Genomic DNA, 17,150 nt, shown 5'->3' with positions numbered 1-17,150 from the left:
ATGAGGACAGAGACTAGGTCCAAGCCGTGGTCATGGACCAGTGTTTCTTGTTTTTCTTTTGGCTTTTTTGTAACTGACGCATCAACGGTATCATAAGAGAACTTGTCTGCAAATGTGTAATATCTACTTTTAAAAGTTATGAGTTTTTAAGGTTCAGTAATGGACTACCATGCGTTGCATTTCAGGTTGGTTCAATCATTTAGCATGACTCTTAATTGAAGGGTATCTGCGTCTTTTCCCAAACAAATTATATTTATGTATTAAATGTGTTTTTTTTATGGATTTTGATACTATATTTAGACAACCGTTCAGGAAAATGACTACATTCCATCACTATTTTCACTTTCTTTTTCATGTTCTTGTCTTTCATTGTGTCTATGTTCACTCACTGCATAGGTAACACTATACAGGCGGCACCATCAGTAGCTCAACTCATTATGTTTATCCTAGCCATTAGTTTCATACAGAATGAATGTTTAACTCTTGTACCATTGACCAACTGCAATAAAGAGATACATGGAAAAATATGACTTCTATGTATTTTGTTTTTATTTTTTTTCATTTCATCTATTTACAATTACGTTTATTAATTTAGCAGATGCTTTTATCCAATGCCACTTACAGAAAGAGAAGAGAAAAAGAAGTCTTTTACTGTCTTTTACCAATAAACTGTTACTGTTTATAACCTCATTATACAATCTAGTGAAAGAGAGTTGCACCCCCACAAAATATAAATACAGTACTATATTATATGGTATAATATAGTATATATCATACTACACCTATAATAGTGTTGTCAGATACTGTGTGCTTAATATGTAATTCATCTATGAATAGTGTAGCTTCATGCTACCTACTATGTAGATACTTATGAAATGTGTTTATGTAAATGTAACCATAAACACATTTCTACATAGTATCTACATAGTAGGTAGCATGAAGGTACATAGGTTCATGATTAGGGTTAATTTGTAACATGTGTAATGGTGTGTATTTTCAGTAGAACTAGGTTTACAAATAGGCTGAGTAAAGTGTAATGATATGTGCCTGCACATTATAAGGGACATTACTCGTTATTTTCAAGTAGCTTGTATTGTAGTAATAGCTATTGATGCAGTGAGACTAAATGCAGTGGGGCTTAAACTCTGAACCAGTGGTGCTAAGACTCTAATGCAGTGGTGCTAAGACTCTAATGCAGTGGGGCTAAAACTCTAATGCAGTGGGGCTAAAACTCTAATGTAGTGGGGCTAAATCTCTGATCCAGTGGGACTTAATCTCTGGGGAAGTATGGAACTCGAACTGGAACAACTTATTTTGATCCCTAACAATAGACCCCCACAGCAGTAACCAATCACAGCGCACAAATGGGAGGTGACATGACACTCCCAAGGCTGTATTATGTGAGCCTAACAGTGGGCTTAAAAGCTATCTGTTCCCTGGACCTGGTCCGACAGCCCTCTCGCCCTCGCTGTCTTTCTCCTTCATTCTTTCCTGGTGGGGCTTGCAGGTAAGTGGGAAACAGGTGCGGTTCAGGGGTGCCCTGAGGGCCACCTGGTAATGCATGCTTCAGGTGAGAACCCTCTCTTTACCTGAGAAGAAAGTCATCTTGTTTGTTTACTTAAGCCAAGAGGCATGTGTAGGTCTAAAAGTGGATTACATATGGAGGTGTGGGGGAATAGACGAGTGTGGCTGAGCTTTGGGGGTGATTGGTTTGGCAGTATCGGTCATTCTCGGAGCTGCCCAAGGGCCCCATGGGGACCAGTGGTTTACGTGCTTCAGGGTTTTCACCGCTTAATGTGGATTAATGGCGAAAAGCGTTCGCCAGCCACACATTCGTGCCCATGTCAGTCAGAATAGACAAGGTGTTATTGCGCCATTTCTGCCAGGGTGAGAAACGGCATGACGCTTATTAAAGCGTAGCGCAGCGGCTAATGCTGACAGCCCCAGGAAGGCAATCAGGCCTAGAAAGCAATGGGAGAATTTAAAGGAAAGTCCATCAGCTTGGGTAATTCACCCCTCAAACACCTGGGCCAGCCACTAACGTGCTTGTCTTGCTACAGACGCACATGAAGGCAGGTTTATATGATCGATCATAATAGTTTACAGCCTGTTGTGTATCTGTCAAGTTCTCTTTAAAACCTGACGGCTCCTGTGTTTGATGCCTTTGTTCCATGACACTGATAAGTAGCCAGAAATGTTGGAAAAAAAAATTGTTGAATCAGCAGCCAAGCATGTCAGTCATTAAAGGGAGAAAGACTGAGAGCTCTTTAAAGCTGACCTAAAAGTGTTTCAGTACTGCCCATTCACCTTGGTCTAATGATCTCATTAGGTCCTAGTATTGTTGCCATATTATCATAAAAGCATCTACTACAATCCAAGAATCAAACCGAAATTGTCGGCCCCTAAAAGTCACCTGGGGGGTCAGTGAATGGCCGAACTGAAGGAAAGATGTTAATACCCACACAGTCAACATCGAAGAGTCTCGGGAGAGATGATGGATGGGGTGGCCAACCCAAGAATGCAGTTAAATATAGACCCTGTGTGTGTGTGATTTACCGTGTTAAACCAAGCAGAGGCCTTGGATGTTGGCGGCGAGCGGCCAAGTCCTTTGTCTACCCGGGCGGCTCACACCTGTTTAAAGTCATACTTTATTATTCTTAAAAATAACCTTGTGTCTATACATCACCTGCTGGGCCTATTTTATTAGCCGCCTGATTTATACCCTGTAGGAAAAGATGTCAGGAGATTTTTGTTCTGCACTGTATCAGACAATATTTAGACGGCCACAACTCTCATCCACATTTCCAGTATCATTATTACACATGTTGTTATGGCATATATCAACATTACTATAATAATAATAATAATAATAATTATAATAATTATAATAATAATATGGCATATATCAACATTACTATAATAATAATAATAATAATAATAATAATAATAATAACAGTGTCAAATGCAGCAAACTAAATGGCTGGGAACTATTTCTCTAAGTGTACACAGTTAAAATGTATAAACTGTGACTTCAACAGAGGAGACACTAGTGGCTAGTTTTTTTTTCTTTTCCGTCTCTGAGAAACGGCTGTGGCAGAGACCGTAGGTCCAGGCCAAGAGGAAATGACTGCGGATTAAATTCAGAGTTGTTTAAGACTGGCGGTCCCACGACAGCACCCTCGCAGCCAGCCAGCCACACACTGAATCACAGCTCTGCTGCGAGCCGCCTCATGAGAAGTGGATTCACACCATGCCAAAGTCCTGCCATACAGACTCACTGCTGGAAGTGCATGCTCCGGGGGGGGGTTACTGTAGAGTGCCATTGAAGTGGTCAAGCTAGATGGCTAGGCTGGGTGACTAGGTCAAGATGGAAATAGTATGCTGAGTAGATTATCATTATCAAGAAATGCTTGGGGAGGATATTTTTTAAGTCTCATTCAACAACACAATACATAGTGAAAAACTTGAACTTCCAGGGTTTACTAAATGAGGCGTGAATGCCATGTTGACATTCTTTGTTTCCTCTTTTTCTCCTGTTGTCTTGGCGACCAGACACTGTCTAGACATGTCGGACACAGAGGAAGTGGTGGAGGTGGAGGAAGCAGAGGAGGAGGTGCAGTAAGTATGACAGTATATACCCACAATCCTTCTCTCTGAACTTTGACCTATCACTGTCTGTATGCACCACAGTGCCAGGCATCAGTGGAATGCAAAGCAGTAACTTTGACAGCCTCCATGTCATCTAACCATTTTTTTCTCCATGTTGTCTCCTCCCCCCTTTGTTGTCTATTGTCCAGGGAAGAAGGTAAGACTGTACAAGACACTTTGGTTATGCTAATCAGACTCATCAGCCAAGCCATGCAGTTGAAAACAAATCACAGTAGAGTCTAACCACGTAGATAAGTGTTCAAGTTAACTCGAAATGTTAAACCTCTAAATGTGTTTTAAATCTTGATAAAATGTTCACAACATGGGGTGTACTTGGCCCTCTCCAACCATTCAGTTTGAAGCCACATCGGATGTTTTTTCAGAGGAATACGCAAACTCAAAGGGTGGTTTGCATATGGTTTCTGGTATTACATTAAAAGCCATGTAATTGAATAAGTACTTAAGGCCTGTGGATCCTACACCTACTGTGATGATGCTAAAATTATGAATTATGTAGCCTTTAACTTTCTAGACACAAGGTTTCTGAAGTACAGCAATTCCACGTTGCATATGGCACAAGCCATTGGGCAACTCAATGTTCTGACAAAGGTATATAGAGGTCTTCTCAATGATTTTCAATGATTTGATTAGACAAACTGTGAAACTGTCATGCTGCAACTCTATAACAAAAAGGAAATGTGTGAGTGACTGATATATCAACATTAAACATCACAAAGTGAATAGCTTTAGTGTTTAATGTTGTGGTGAAGACCTCGCTCATGTACTTATATCAACCAATCAACCCACTAATCATTCTTATGTTCTCATGATAGCACCACCGCCTGAAGTGGAAGGTAATAATTTTTGTTAATTTTAAACCATGTATAACCTTGGCATCTTTACTTTTTTATGTTTTATTTTTATTTTTGCAAACCCATTTATTTGCTCTTTGGCTTACACTGCTTCATTAACCACTTCTCTGTTCTTGCTTCAGTGTCGCCCCCTGCTGAAGAAGGTAATGCATTGCATGGCTTTGCTATTTAATTTCTTCATATCCATTGCAGTATCCATTGAAGCAACATTTATATTATATAATGTATAATCAAACAAGAATTCCAATTAGAGAGATATAACATAGAATGCACACCAAGCCCAACATGTTTAAATAATCCCTGTGTAGATAATAGGCTTCCATTAGCAAATCATCTCTACAAAAACCCACTGCAGAAGCGATTTGGGATTATTCTAAATGCCTCGTTAGTGGCAATTAATTAGCTCTGATCATTTATCTAACTCGGCCTTTTAACTTCCCAACCATATTGTAGAGCCTGCTCCTGAAGTAGAAGGTAATGTTTCAGAATTCCTTATTTTGGGTTTCAGATAAACATCACATCTACAATAAGATTTATTTGTTCACAGACTAAGTATAAAAAACAGCTTTGATATTTATTTATTTATTTATTTGATATTTATTTTTACATCATAGTATAGAGAATAATTATATATTTAAATGGTTCCTAATTTGAGTGAATAATTTGAATATTTAAATAATTAACACACTCATTTCATATTCTTGTCATAGAACCACTCCCTGAAGTAGAAGGTAAAGTTCATGAAAAGTTCAGATTTTCCTCATTACCTCACTTAATTTTTGGGGCTAAACTTCCCTTCAGTCAATGATTGACCACAATCAGTGCTATCATCACAGTGATAAAAACAGTATTTATTTCATGCATTTATGCACAATAGCAGCTTATATGTGCCTATATCTAAACTCATGCTTTCTGATCTGCAAACTAATCCATTTCACATTCCTAGAACCTCCTCCTGCTGTAGAAGGTAACCATGCCTAATGGCTTTTAACTTCTCATCAACTTATCTTATAACTTAAACATGTTTTCTTAGGATGTGATAATAAAGTGGGTAAATTGTGATAATATATTTTTATCAGTACTCTAATTACAGTAATAAAACAATATTTACTTTATGCATTTATGTGCAACAACAGCTTATGTGCACTCTTAATCTAAATTCATGCTTATGTTGATCAACAAACTAATACATTTCACGTTCCTACTATAGAACTTCCTCCTGCTGTAGAAGGTAACCATGTAACTTATCATCAACTTATGTTATAACTTAAGCATGTTCTCCTGGGGTATACAATTTAAAGTAGGCTAATGGTGGTCATATTTGAATGAGTACTCTCATTATAGTCGCAAAACAATATTTTCTTTATACATTTATGCAGTAACAACCTATGTTCACCTATTTATAACTAATTTCATGCTTATGTTCTGATCTGCGAACTAATCCATTTCACCTTCCTACTATAGAACTGCTGTAGAACGTAACCTAATGGCTTTTAACTTATCAACTTATAACGTAAACAGTTTATGAAGTACACATCTCCTGGGGTACAGTATGCTACAGTATGATAAAGTGGGTTCGTTGTGGTAATGATTTGTCACAGTCGGTAATTAAATGAGTATTGCTTATTATAACTTCTGCTGCTGATCAACAAATCATTCACCACACATTCTTACAACAGAGTCGCCTCCAGCTGTAGAAGGTAATAACCGCAATTTGTTTTTAATATCAGTTTTGCATAATACTCAGACACAAGCCTATAGACATTCTCTTTTCTTGGAATTACAGTTACAATGGAGTTACAATGGGAAGAGAAAAATAAGGCTAACTGCAGTTTAGAGTTGGTCGTAGTCTTATTTGTAGAAGAAATATGATCTCTGTATACTCTGAGGAGAAAACTAATCTAATTGAGAAAGCACTGCATATTATAGTAACTGCTTCTCAACAGCAAACTAATTGATCTCACATTTTCAACACAGAAGCACCTCCTGAAGTTGAAGGTAACCACTCTATTGGCTTTTTAATGTTACTGATAGTCATGCATGCAAACATTCAGCGGTTGTAACAATGAATCTGCAATTAAGTAAATTAATAAACTAATGTTATCAAGTCTGATATAGCAAACTGATCACTCTTACATTCCTACAAACAGAACCTCCTCCTGCAGTTGAAGGTAACCACTTTTCTGGCTTTTTAATTTCACTGATAGATATGCAACAGGTAACAATTATTTCATGACATTCATGGAATTCGTTTTGCTACGAATCTTTGGCTGTCAAAATCTCTGTTTCTGATGAGCAGACTAACGAATCTCACATTCTTACAACAGAGCCACCTCCAGCAGAGGAAGGTAACCAACCATCTCTAATTGACTTTCATTAATACTAATGCTTCATTAATGCCATGCTTATATGCATGCTTAAGCTTACTCGGGTTATGTCAGTGAGTTCTGTGGTAGAATGGAGTTAAATGTAGTTAAATGGGTTGTAATAAAAAAAAAACAGTGTTCTATATGATAAAAACACAGAGTTAAAATGTAGAACATACTTGATAGTATGACAGTAAGTGCACTTAGAGAATCAGTGTGTGTTCATACATGCTTGCTATGTAGGAATGTTAGAATGTACTGTATAATTTCAGCACTAGCTGAAGAGCCAACAGTTAAAAAAAGACACTGCTTATAGCTGACATGCAGCTTGCGATGCCAAACTATGTTCTAATATTCATTCACAGCAATGTGTGCCAACTGAGTTTGTCTCTTTGTCTTATAACTCCAGACTGACCCTAATGTCATCCAAACACTCTAATAATTTTTATAAAGTGGAGCGTTAGAATTTTTAGCACCGTTTCTCAATTAAATATTAAATTATTGTGGGGGAATTCTGCAATAATTTACACTTGGCATGAGTGTGTAGGATCTGTAAAGAGATTATTTCAAAGATAAAGAGTACTACTTACCATGGGCCTCGAGAAAAAATTAGATTTAGATAACATAATGTCTGCAATTGCAGATTATCTTTAATATATGAATTTGTAATACTGTACGCTGTTAACTGATTATGTGTTATATTATAATAATGTATATTAACTGTCTTTTTATGCCAGTCAGAACACTGGGTCTTCATATTGCTCCTCAGTGCCTCAGACAGTGAGGCACTAGAGTAACAGTAGAACTGACAAGAAACAGGTTCTAATTTATATAGCTCCACCTACCTGTACCTGTTATCAATATCATACTTTTGGATTAAGTAAATATCCCACAAAGAAAGAACATAAAATAATATTTTGCTTTATGTGTTTCCCCTGAACTACATATTAGCAACCCATTCTTTTGGGTTAAGTTAAAACAATGCGTGTTCAGTCCAATATTAAACCAGCACCTGGGTTGAAAACAACCCAAAATAGTTTTTTTTAGAATGATGATCTTACTGAGAAATGTCTGTCTAGTGAAGAGAAGTGTGTGTACTGAGTGTCACGGTGGGACAGTATATTCTGTCAATTGGCAGAGTTGTGTTGCCAGTAAAAATAATATGTAATGTTATGCTTTTTTTTGCAATTTGCAATTTCCAAACAATGCATGGCCAAATGCATGATAAAACGTACAAAATTACCTGTATTATTTTTTATTATTATTATTATTTATTTTCTTTACATTTACATTTGCGTCTGTACAAAAATATTATTTGGTTTGTTATTAAGTTATTTCGTTCCAGATACCCAGATACTCTATGCACAATTGGATGATGCAATTGTCCTTTGAAGTGTGTTTAAAGCTTTTGTAATAATACTGTACAACATCATGTAATCATAATTTTCAATTTCCATTTTGTCTCTCCCTCCCCCTTGCCCCAGAGGAGGAAGGTATGTTTGGAGTGCACTGAACCTGTGGTTGGGTGGCCTTTTGTCTGATTCCAGTATCAATACCTTTGGCAAATAATGGGTGGAGGCTCATCTCCATTTGGCTGTTGTTATTGTGTTTATTTGAGTATTGAGTATTGTGTCTATTTTAGTATATTGAGCATTGAGTACTCACATTCTCTAGTGAGTATATATGGGTGGGTGCATACGCAGACATTATCATCAATAGGATGTTTTTTAATGGGTGTAAAATCTTGAAACTCATGGGTGTAACAACTTGAAACACATTCATCATCATGTAGCTCAGTTATCATTAGAAATAGTATAATAGAAATAGTGCACCGTGTCAGAATTCTAGCAAGTGGCTGTGGTTTCATATTCCCACAGTAAAATTGTTAACATTTTGGCTTTCAATATATTCATTATGGAGATTACACAGAGTGACAGTAATAGATCTGGTTCTTTATCACGGTCATAACCCAGACTTTTCCTAATAAATGGCTAAGTGCATCAGACTGTATGCACCCTTTTATTGACTTGGTCAATGTTGTCGGATATTAACACATTTATAAGGTCAAAATCCAGTGTCAAAAACCATTGGGTTACAGTGATGTGACACAAGCTAGCCTGCTTTATAGTTAGTTAATTACATATGTATTATAGACATATTACACCTCCATGTGTATTTAACCAAACTAGAGGACATGTATTTTTAACTTCCACTAATAATATCAGGTCAAAGATATTAGGTATCAAAACCTGAGAGATTTAAATGTTTTGATGCCACTGGAATCATATTATTTGGAACTCACTTAGTTCCGGGTGCCCAACAACATGCACAGTGTGTGTGTGTGTGTGTGTGTGTGTGTGTGTGTGTGTGTGTGTGACTGTGAGTACTGTATATCAATATAAGTCAATATTGACATGTTTTTGTACTTTCTTCATGTAAACAACAACAGCCCCTGCTGAGGAAGCTGGTGAGTTATGTTTGAGGTTTTCAAACAATGTCAAAAATAACATACAAAATTAAATCTGTTTTAACTTAAATATGAAATGTGTTTCTCTTCTGTCACACAGAACAAGTTGAAGGTGAGTGATTTACTATAATCTAGTTTTACTCTCATTTAAATCTTAAAATTAAAATAGAATCTAAAATGTTATTTTGTATTCTTTGTTTTCAATTACAGATGTGGGAAAAACAAAACCAAAGTAAGTATGACTGCTTGCCTTAAGACTTTCTTGTCTTTTTAAACAAAACAGTACTGTTCAATTTCTTATGTTGACAAATTACTGTTTTCAGGGGATTTATGCCAAACATTGCGCCTCCTAAGATTCCTGAGGGAGACCACAAAGTGGATTTTGATGTAAGCAAAGAGTGACATTTACAAGTGATGCATCAAAACACATGTACACTCAGACGCATCAACACACATGAAACACAGGAAATATCTCAGTGTTTATGAGTGTGTGTGTGTGTCTCCGCATTAATGCATGTGTTTGTTTACATACCTTCCATGGGACAGGATCTCCACAGGAAGCGTCAGGAGAAGGACTTGACTGAGCTTCAGGCTCTGATTGAGGCCCATTTCGTCCAGAGGAAGAAGGACGAGGAGGAGCTTCTCGCCCTCGTCAGCAGAATTGTATGGGCTCACAGACCACACACACACACACTCACTCACTCACACACACACACACACAAACACACACACAGACACACACAGTAATTTCACACATTCATACATTTGTTGTTCAAAAACATACATCAACTTACACACATACACACTCTATACATTGACATTTACATTTCTTCATTTAGCAGACACTTCCTTTCAAAGAGACTTACAAATGAGGATTAACATTCAAGCTACATCACAAAAGGAGGCTTTAGGATTAGTACATCTAATCATATTCAGATTACAGTAATCATATTACCTATACACATGTTGTGTGCTCTATTCTGTGTTATCTCAACAAACTAAGGAGAACATATCATGCAAGGATAAGGGTTAGCAGTTCTGGTTTTTAGCCTATTCTCATTTTAGTCCACTTCCTGCCTCTAAGTACACTCAACAATGCAAGTTGTGTTGTTTTCAACGCAAGTTGAGTTATTTTCAACACATTTTGTAAGATGTGTTGTTTTCAAGACATTTGTTTTAAGAGTACACTGTAATCACTTGTGTTTAATTGTGTGTGTGTGTGTGTGTGTGTGTGTGTGTGTGTGTGTGTGTCTGTGTGTCTGTGTGTGTCTGTGTGTGTGTGTGTGTGTGTGTGTGTGCGTGTGTAGGAGAAGCGTCGCGCAGAGAGGTCAGAGCAGCAAAGGATCCGTGCAGAAAAGGAGAAGGAGAGGCAGGCTCGTCTCGCTGTGAGTCGTTGCTCATTCCCACCCATCCATCTCATCCCTCTCTGCCTCTCCAGGCCTATTGCTAACAGTCTGCTTTGCCTTCCCCACTCCAGCACTTGAGCTCCATCAGGGTCACTTAGGAAATCTTAAAAATGCATCTGAATTGAATCACTCCGTAAGCCTCTTGACAACACAGATGATACAAGGAGTATTTGGGGTTGGGGGGTATAGCTTCTTTAGCTATGATAGATAGATAGATAGATAGATAGATAGATAGATAGATAGATAGATACTTTATTGATCCCCTAATTCTACATGCAATGAGATACAGAGAAAAAGGGAAGAAATTGCAACTCCATTTGTCATGCTCGTTATTAGAAATCACCATTTGGTAATGTATTGACCTGACCTGACCTGAGGGGAAAGTGATCAAAGCCACTTTTTGATTGAATGATGATAAGTGACTCACATAAGGATGCCTATAATCATTATGGTAATCAGACACCATCTAAATCATTATTAGACACCCTGGGAATGTGATGTACTAACCTGTTATAAAAAAAAAAAGATGTCTTTCCACCATTGTGATCACTGGCTGACTGATGGTTGATGTGTGTGGTTTCCCCTGCAGGATGAGAAGGAGAGGAGGGAGATGGAGGAGCAGCGCAAGAAGCAAGATGAGGATGCCAAGAAGAAGAAGGCCCTCACCAACCTCACCTCACAGCACGGAGGCCTGCAGCAGAAGGTCAGGGGGACACGTCATGGGACTGCACAGACAGTAGGACAGGGTAGCACAGATAGGACACGAGATCACGGAATAGCACTGATAGCACAGCTTATGGGATAGCACTGATATGGGATAGCACTGATAGCACAGCTTATGGGATAGCACTGATATGGGATAGCACTGATAGCACAGCTTATGGGATAGCACTGATAGCACAGCTTATGGGATAGCACTGATATGGGATAGCACTGATAGCACAGCTTATGGAATAGCACTGATATGGGATAGCACTGATAGCACAGCTCATGGGATAGCACTGATATGGGATAGCACTGATAGCACAGCTTATGGGATAGCACTGATATGGGATAGCACTGATAGCACAGCTTATGGGAGAGCACTGATAGCACAGCTTATGGGATAGCACTGATATGGGATAGCACTGATAGCACAGCTTATGGAATAGCACTGATATGGGATAGCACTGATAGCACAGCTTATGGAATAGCACTGATATGGGATAGCACTGATAGCACAGCTTATAAGCTGTGCTACCAGTGCTATCCCATATCAGTGCTAAATGGGATAGCACTGATATGGGATAGAATTGATAGCACAGCTTATGGGATAGCACTGATATGGGATAGCATTGATAGCGCAGCTTATGGGATAGCACTGATAGCACATAGCGCAGCCGATGGGATAGCACTGATAGCACAGCCTATGGGATAGCACTGATTGTAGGGCTAGCACTGTTAGGACGAGGTAACAACGCAGCTACACCTATCAGCACAACATTACTTCACAGTCACATCAGAAATACACTTAAGACTTTAAAGTCTTTAAAACTTTCATGAAAGCAGTTATCATCCAAAGACAGACAGACAGACAGACAGACAGATAGACAGGCAGACAGACAGGCAGACAGACAGCCAGAGAGGCTATACTATCTCAATAGAAATATAGAATAGGCCTAGATAGACGTTTCATTTTTAGCACAGGACAGATGGCCCAGAGTTACCTCCCAGTGGCACTTAGGTGAAGGTTTTCACTCGTAGAAATACCCTTGCTATCAAAAAACATTTAACTAAATGGTTTATCATATTACCCACATAATATGATAAACCATTTAGTTAAATGTTTTTTGATAGCAAGGGTTTTGTATTGCTTACTATGAGCGACTATTTTGGCTGTTTAAAACAATTAAAGATTTCTTATACATCAGTGTTCACGTATTGGGAAACAAATTGTTGCCAATTTCTACATCCCCTGATCACTCTACTGTAGTCTGAAGAACACAATTAAAAGTAGAAATCCAAACCCATGTTTTTGTCTCTAACGATGCACAGCAAACTGAGGGTCGCAAAGGGGCTAAGAAACAGACGGAGAGGGAGAAAAAGAAGAAGATCCTGGCTGACAGAAGGAAGCCTCTCAACATCGAACACCTGGACGAAAGCAAACTCAAGTAGGTGCCATCCCAGCACGCAGCTCTCTGACATGACCACACCTGTGGTGTATACCAGGGGTTCCCAAACTTTTCCATGACAAGGCCCCCCAAATACCACTAGGTTCTGGCCAAGGACCCCCTTAATGTGTTATTAAACCCATAGACAATACTATGGCAAATGTAAAAATACATTAAGCTAATCCTAATAATTATTTTAGCTACAAGCATTTCGCAAATGAGAATACAGTGTGTAAACATTGCATTTGGAGCTTTCTGCTATATGAGAGCTATCACTCTACTATTATTCCCAGTCATTATAATGTTCAGATATGCACCAAATTATTATAATGACATTGTATAACAACTCTCATAGTAATAGGTATATTTCAAATGTATTTATTTGTTGCACCCCCTTGCGGCCCCCACTTTGAAAACCACTGGTGTAGTCTACGTGATACGCAAGACTACGCAGTATTAGGGGTTTGCACCGACGTCACATTCTGGCCGGTAACTATGGTAACCCAGCACGCGCGGCCATATTGGCGATACTCAGTGAATGAAGTACAATGGAGTATTATGCACTTTGGATATCTTACGTGATCGTAGCCGTGTCTAAACAACAGAAAAGCTCATCAAAATGCGCCTAAGATGCAAAGGCATATAGGGCAGGACTTGGACCACAAGAAAAGGGCGCGATATTTCGAGAAATTACGGATTATTGGCAGCGCAGATCCATATGAGTTGGGTGAGGGAGACGAAGTACCAAGTTCAACCACAAGCGCCCCCTTCCTCTGATAACTCCTGGCATTATTGTCCCTTCTCCCTGGTTTTTTAATAACTTTTGGAAGTCGATACCTACACCAGATGTTTTTCTCAGTCTGACCTATTGGTACAACCTAAAACACGGAAATAATTAACCATTTTCCTTGACGATGTTAGGTATTTACTTTAGTGCCTAATGCTTTCTAATGAGGCGAGTATCTCCAATATGGCGATGTCCAGATCTGATGACACGCCGTGCAAACCCCTAATACCCACTTAAAAGGCATCACCATCTCAGTATACCCACTTAAAATAGGCAAGGATACGTCACACAGTTAACTACTACATCACAGTATATCCACTACAGCTAACTAGACTACACCACTGGACACACATGAAACCACAGATGACCACAGCTAAGGCAGATAGCTCACATTCTCCGACCGATCACATGCTTCATGCTTGCATGACTTTCTCTCTCTTCCGTTACAGTAGCTATGCCAGACCTGCTGTACATTACCAGGGCATCGTCCCAGGGCATCATCAAAAGATGATTGTGCGTGTTTATCTTTGATAGCATGACAATAATGACAGCGGTACAACACTTTGAGTCTACAATTAAGGGCAGATACACAGATTTGTGTTACTTTGTGATTTGTATTTGTGTGTTCTAGGGAGAAGGTCGCTCAGACACTCAAGAGAAATTCAAGGCAAAGTTCTACTCTTCTTAACTTGTCGTTTTTGTTTTGTTTGTTTCTTTTGTTTGTTTGTTTTGGTATTGTCTTGATGTCCTTGTGCAGAGAGAAGGCCACAGAGATGTGGCAGTGGATGATGGAGCTGGAGGCTGAGAAGTTCGACCTCCAGGAAAAACTGAAGCGACAGAAATATGACGTAAGTCACTCATGCCCAGGAAATACCCGGCTCTTGCTGTTCTGTGGTAGACATTACTGTTAGAGATGCTGAGGAAGGCACAGCAACACCAACAACTACAACCCTGAGCACAAAGCCATTAACACCTGTTTCTATCAACACATTTTTTGCAAAAAACTGCAACAAAAAAAAAAGTTATTGTAATGAATGGATGTAGATGCAAACAGACAATGATTTATTGATTATGTTTAGCTTGTGTGAAAATGTAACCACTTTAGGGTAAAGAAGAAAACTTGAGTTTAGCTCAGTCAATCTTGTGTGTCTCTAACTCTATGTTTATGGATAGATGTATCATGTTTTTAGTATGACTGTACACAGACAGTAAGGCCCCATACGTGGTAAAGCTATACCCACACAGGCATCCCTGGTATGCCTGTCTAAAAAAACTGTGACTTGCTTTCAGATGAATTTACTGCAGACCCGTATCAATGAACAACAGAAGTTGTAAGTAACTGAGCCTCACTGTTGTGCTGCTTGCTGTCAGTCGCTCTCAGTGTCGTCTCGTAGTCCGTAAACTCGGGTCAAGGTGGTCGCACAAAAACCCATGTCTGGGTGGACCGCAGGTGGACACAGGTGGATTAGTACAGGTGGTGGGCTCTAGGAGAGGAGGGAGAGCGAGGTCCGAACCAGGACCTCCAGCCTTCCTCTCTCTCCTAAGCTCCTCAAGCGGGCCGGGTTTTGCAGTGTGGGTCATGCCTATTTGTGCTTAGCGTGGCTTCCGATGTGTATCCCTTTCAGATCACTCAGCTTCTGGCCCGTGTTCAGGACCACCAGAGGTAAGTACACACATGAGCCCAAAGGCCTGGTCACTTCTCCCTGGTTTTTAAAGGCCTACACCCAATGTGGATCACACTGAACCAGTAGGAGTCACTGAAGCACAGGAGGTCAAATTAAATCATAGACAACTCTGGAATAGACATGGCCCTGATCAGGCCTTTTCTGGTCCGATCTGCCAGATCACCAGGACCCATTGCAAGTTAATTCAAAGCAAAGGCAAAGCCTACTTCATCTTATATAAACATTTATGATGGCAATCCGGTTTATTAACATGAACATTTATCATGGTAGCTAATGTAAATTATAGAAATAATGTAAAATAAATGTAATCTCATTCCATTGTATAAGTGTTCAAGTCCATCCACATATTGGTTAAGGCCTTTTAAAACCAAAAGATCCCAGCTGGAACAAGCCTTCACAAAAGGGGGAAGTCATTTGGGATGGGTTATCCCAATGAGACCAGTCCTCTGTGGTTCCTCCTCTCTCTTTCTCTCGCTCTCTGTCATTCTCCCTCATCACATCTCATTGTCATGTAGCTAGTAGGTTAACCCATCACTACCTCATCTTCCTTTAACTGGACTTAAGTCGCACATCTTTAACCAACCAAAGTTCATCAGAGAAGATCAAGCTCTGTATTCAGGCAATAAGATTACAGAAAACAAATCATGAAAACTCAAAAGTAGATACATTTTACTGATAATCAAGAGTGGGCAAGTAAATTTACGAAAGTTCATGCTATGTTCTGACCATGATCACGGTAAGTTCATTATGTAAAAGCTGAATGTACGGTTTTTATAGACGTGGAGAGGTCATAAATGAATGGTAAGATAAACAGCTACAGAAAAAGCCCTAGTCCTAGTCGCTGTGATTCTATCTGTGATGACATTTAATGGGTGAGCCATTTTAATAGTTAATCTGTGTGCTTCATCTGTCTCTGGGATTTGTTTGTGGAATGTGTGTGCTTGCTTTTGCTTGAAACGCATGTCTCTCTCAGGAATGGTACAATCCCTCCCCTGGACTTCCTCTCTCTCTCTCTCTCTCTCTCATTTCCTGAAGCACACATCCTCACCTAAAAACACGTGGCCTTCTCTCTGTCCTTCTAAAGAGTTTATGTCCAAATTTGGTGCTCTCTGATATCTTCAAGTAGTATTCTGAGTGTAAGGTTAAGCATCCATTTCACATAGCTAGCTAATCTAAATACCATCATTCTGATACAACTTAAAGGTCTCACTTAGTTCCTAAGACCTTTAACACTTCAGTTGTAGCACTCCTCTCAAAAAGAAGTCAACTGATACTTTGATCAGAGCCGTATCTCTATACGGCTGACTTTGATGTCACTCTGGTGACCTCTGCTGGACAAAGGATTCCATTATACCCATGAGTGACATGGCAGCTGTCATTCGCATCTTCCTCTTTTTGCAGTGCAAAAGGTCGCGGAAAGAGCAAGATGGCTGGGCGCCTGAGGTGAAGAGATGGTGCTATGCGGTTTCCAAGGAAACAAAGAAGAGGATGAGCTCTCCTTCTCATATCAGCGTTTACCGTACTGTGGCTGTGATGCAACTATACTGTCCAATCACACATGTACAAGTAATAAACACTATGTTGCTTTTTGTTGTGGTACTTGAGAGTCTGTGGTTCTTCAGTGTTGGGCTTGCATACTTCTTCTGCTTAATTTCAAAGAGTTTGCCCCTCATCTTATTTATCATTAATCACTTGTTATAGCTACTAATGTTATAGTCACAGTTTATTTATTTATTTATTTTTATTTTTTTTAATTGATCTTGGATGAA

General features: G+C 39.2%; 2 protein-coding genes across 5 annotated transcripts in view; both read left to right on the top strand.

The window, feature by feature from the left end:
• The window catches only part of cald1a (caldesmon 1a), a 65,172-nt gene extending 64,642 nt beyond the window's left edge, over positions 1 to 530 (top strand). For all 4 annotated transcript variants that reach the window (XR_012989266.1, XM_076296608.1, XM_076296606.1 and 1 more), the window contains one exon: positions 1 to 530. This exon is cut by the window's left edge and continues 1,858 nt beyond it. The gene's annotated coding sequence lies outside the window, so the exon portion shown is untranslated.
• A 906-nt stretch (positions 531 to 1,436) lies between these two features.
• LOC143136852 (troponin T, cardiac muscle-like) lies at positions 1,437 to 16,915 on the top strand. The gene is made up of 14 exons (XM_076297527.1): positions 1,437 to 1,507; positions 3,553 to 3,618; positions 7,296 to 7,345; positions 8,371 to 8,379; positions 9,454 to 9,465; positions 9,564 to 9,585; positions 9,677 to 9,740; positions 9,900 to 10,016; positions 10,661 to 10,738; positions 11,349 to 11,462; positions 12,794 to 12,909; positions 14,454 to 14,544; positions 15,322 to 15,359; positions 16,783 to 16,915. Exons 2-14 carry the CDS (start codon positions 3,566 to 3,568, stop codon positions 16,826 to 16,828), a joined length of 810 nt encoding a protein of 269 aa, XP_076153642.1. The 5' UTR covers positions 1,437 to 1,507; positions 3,553 to 3,565; the 3' UTR covers positions 16,829 to 16,915.
• Positions 16,916 to 17,150: the final 235 nt, after the last annotated feature.

The sequence above is a fragment of the Alosa pseudoharengus genome, unplaced genomic scaffold (genome assembly GCF_046254945.1).
Source record: "Alosa pseudoharengus isolate Yale_2024_CS ecotype anadromous, Long Island Sound unplaced genomic scaffold, YU_APseudo_1.1 YU_APseudo_1.1_scf_20, whole genome shotgun sequence".
Taxonomy (NCBI): domain Eukaryota; kingdom Metazoa; phylum Chordata; class Actinopteri; order Clupeiformes; family Clupeidae; genus Alosa; species Alosa pseudoharengus.
The sequence above is the reverse complement of the archived record's forward strand: the minus strand, read 5'-3'. Positions and strand labels throughout refer to the sequence as shown.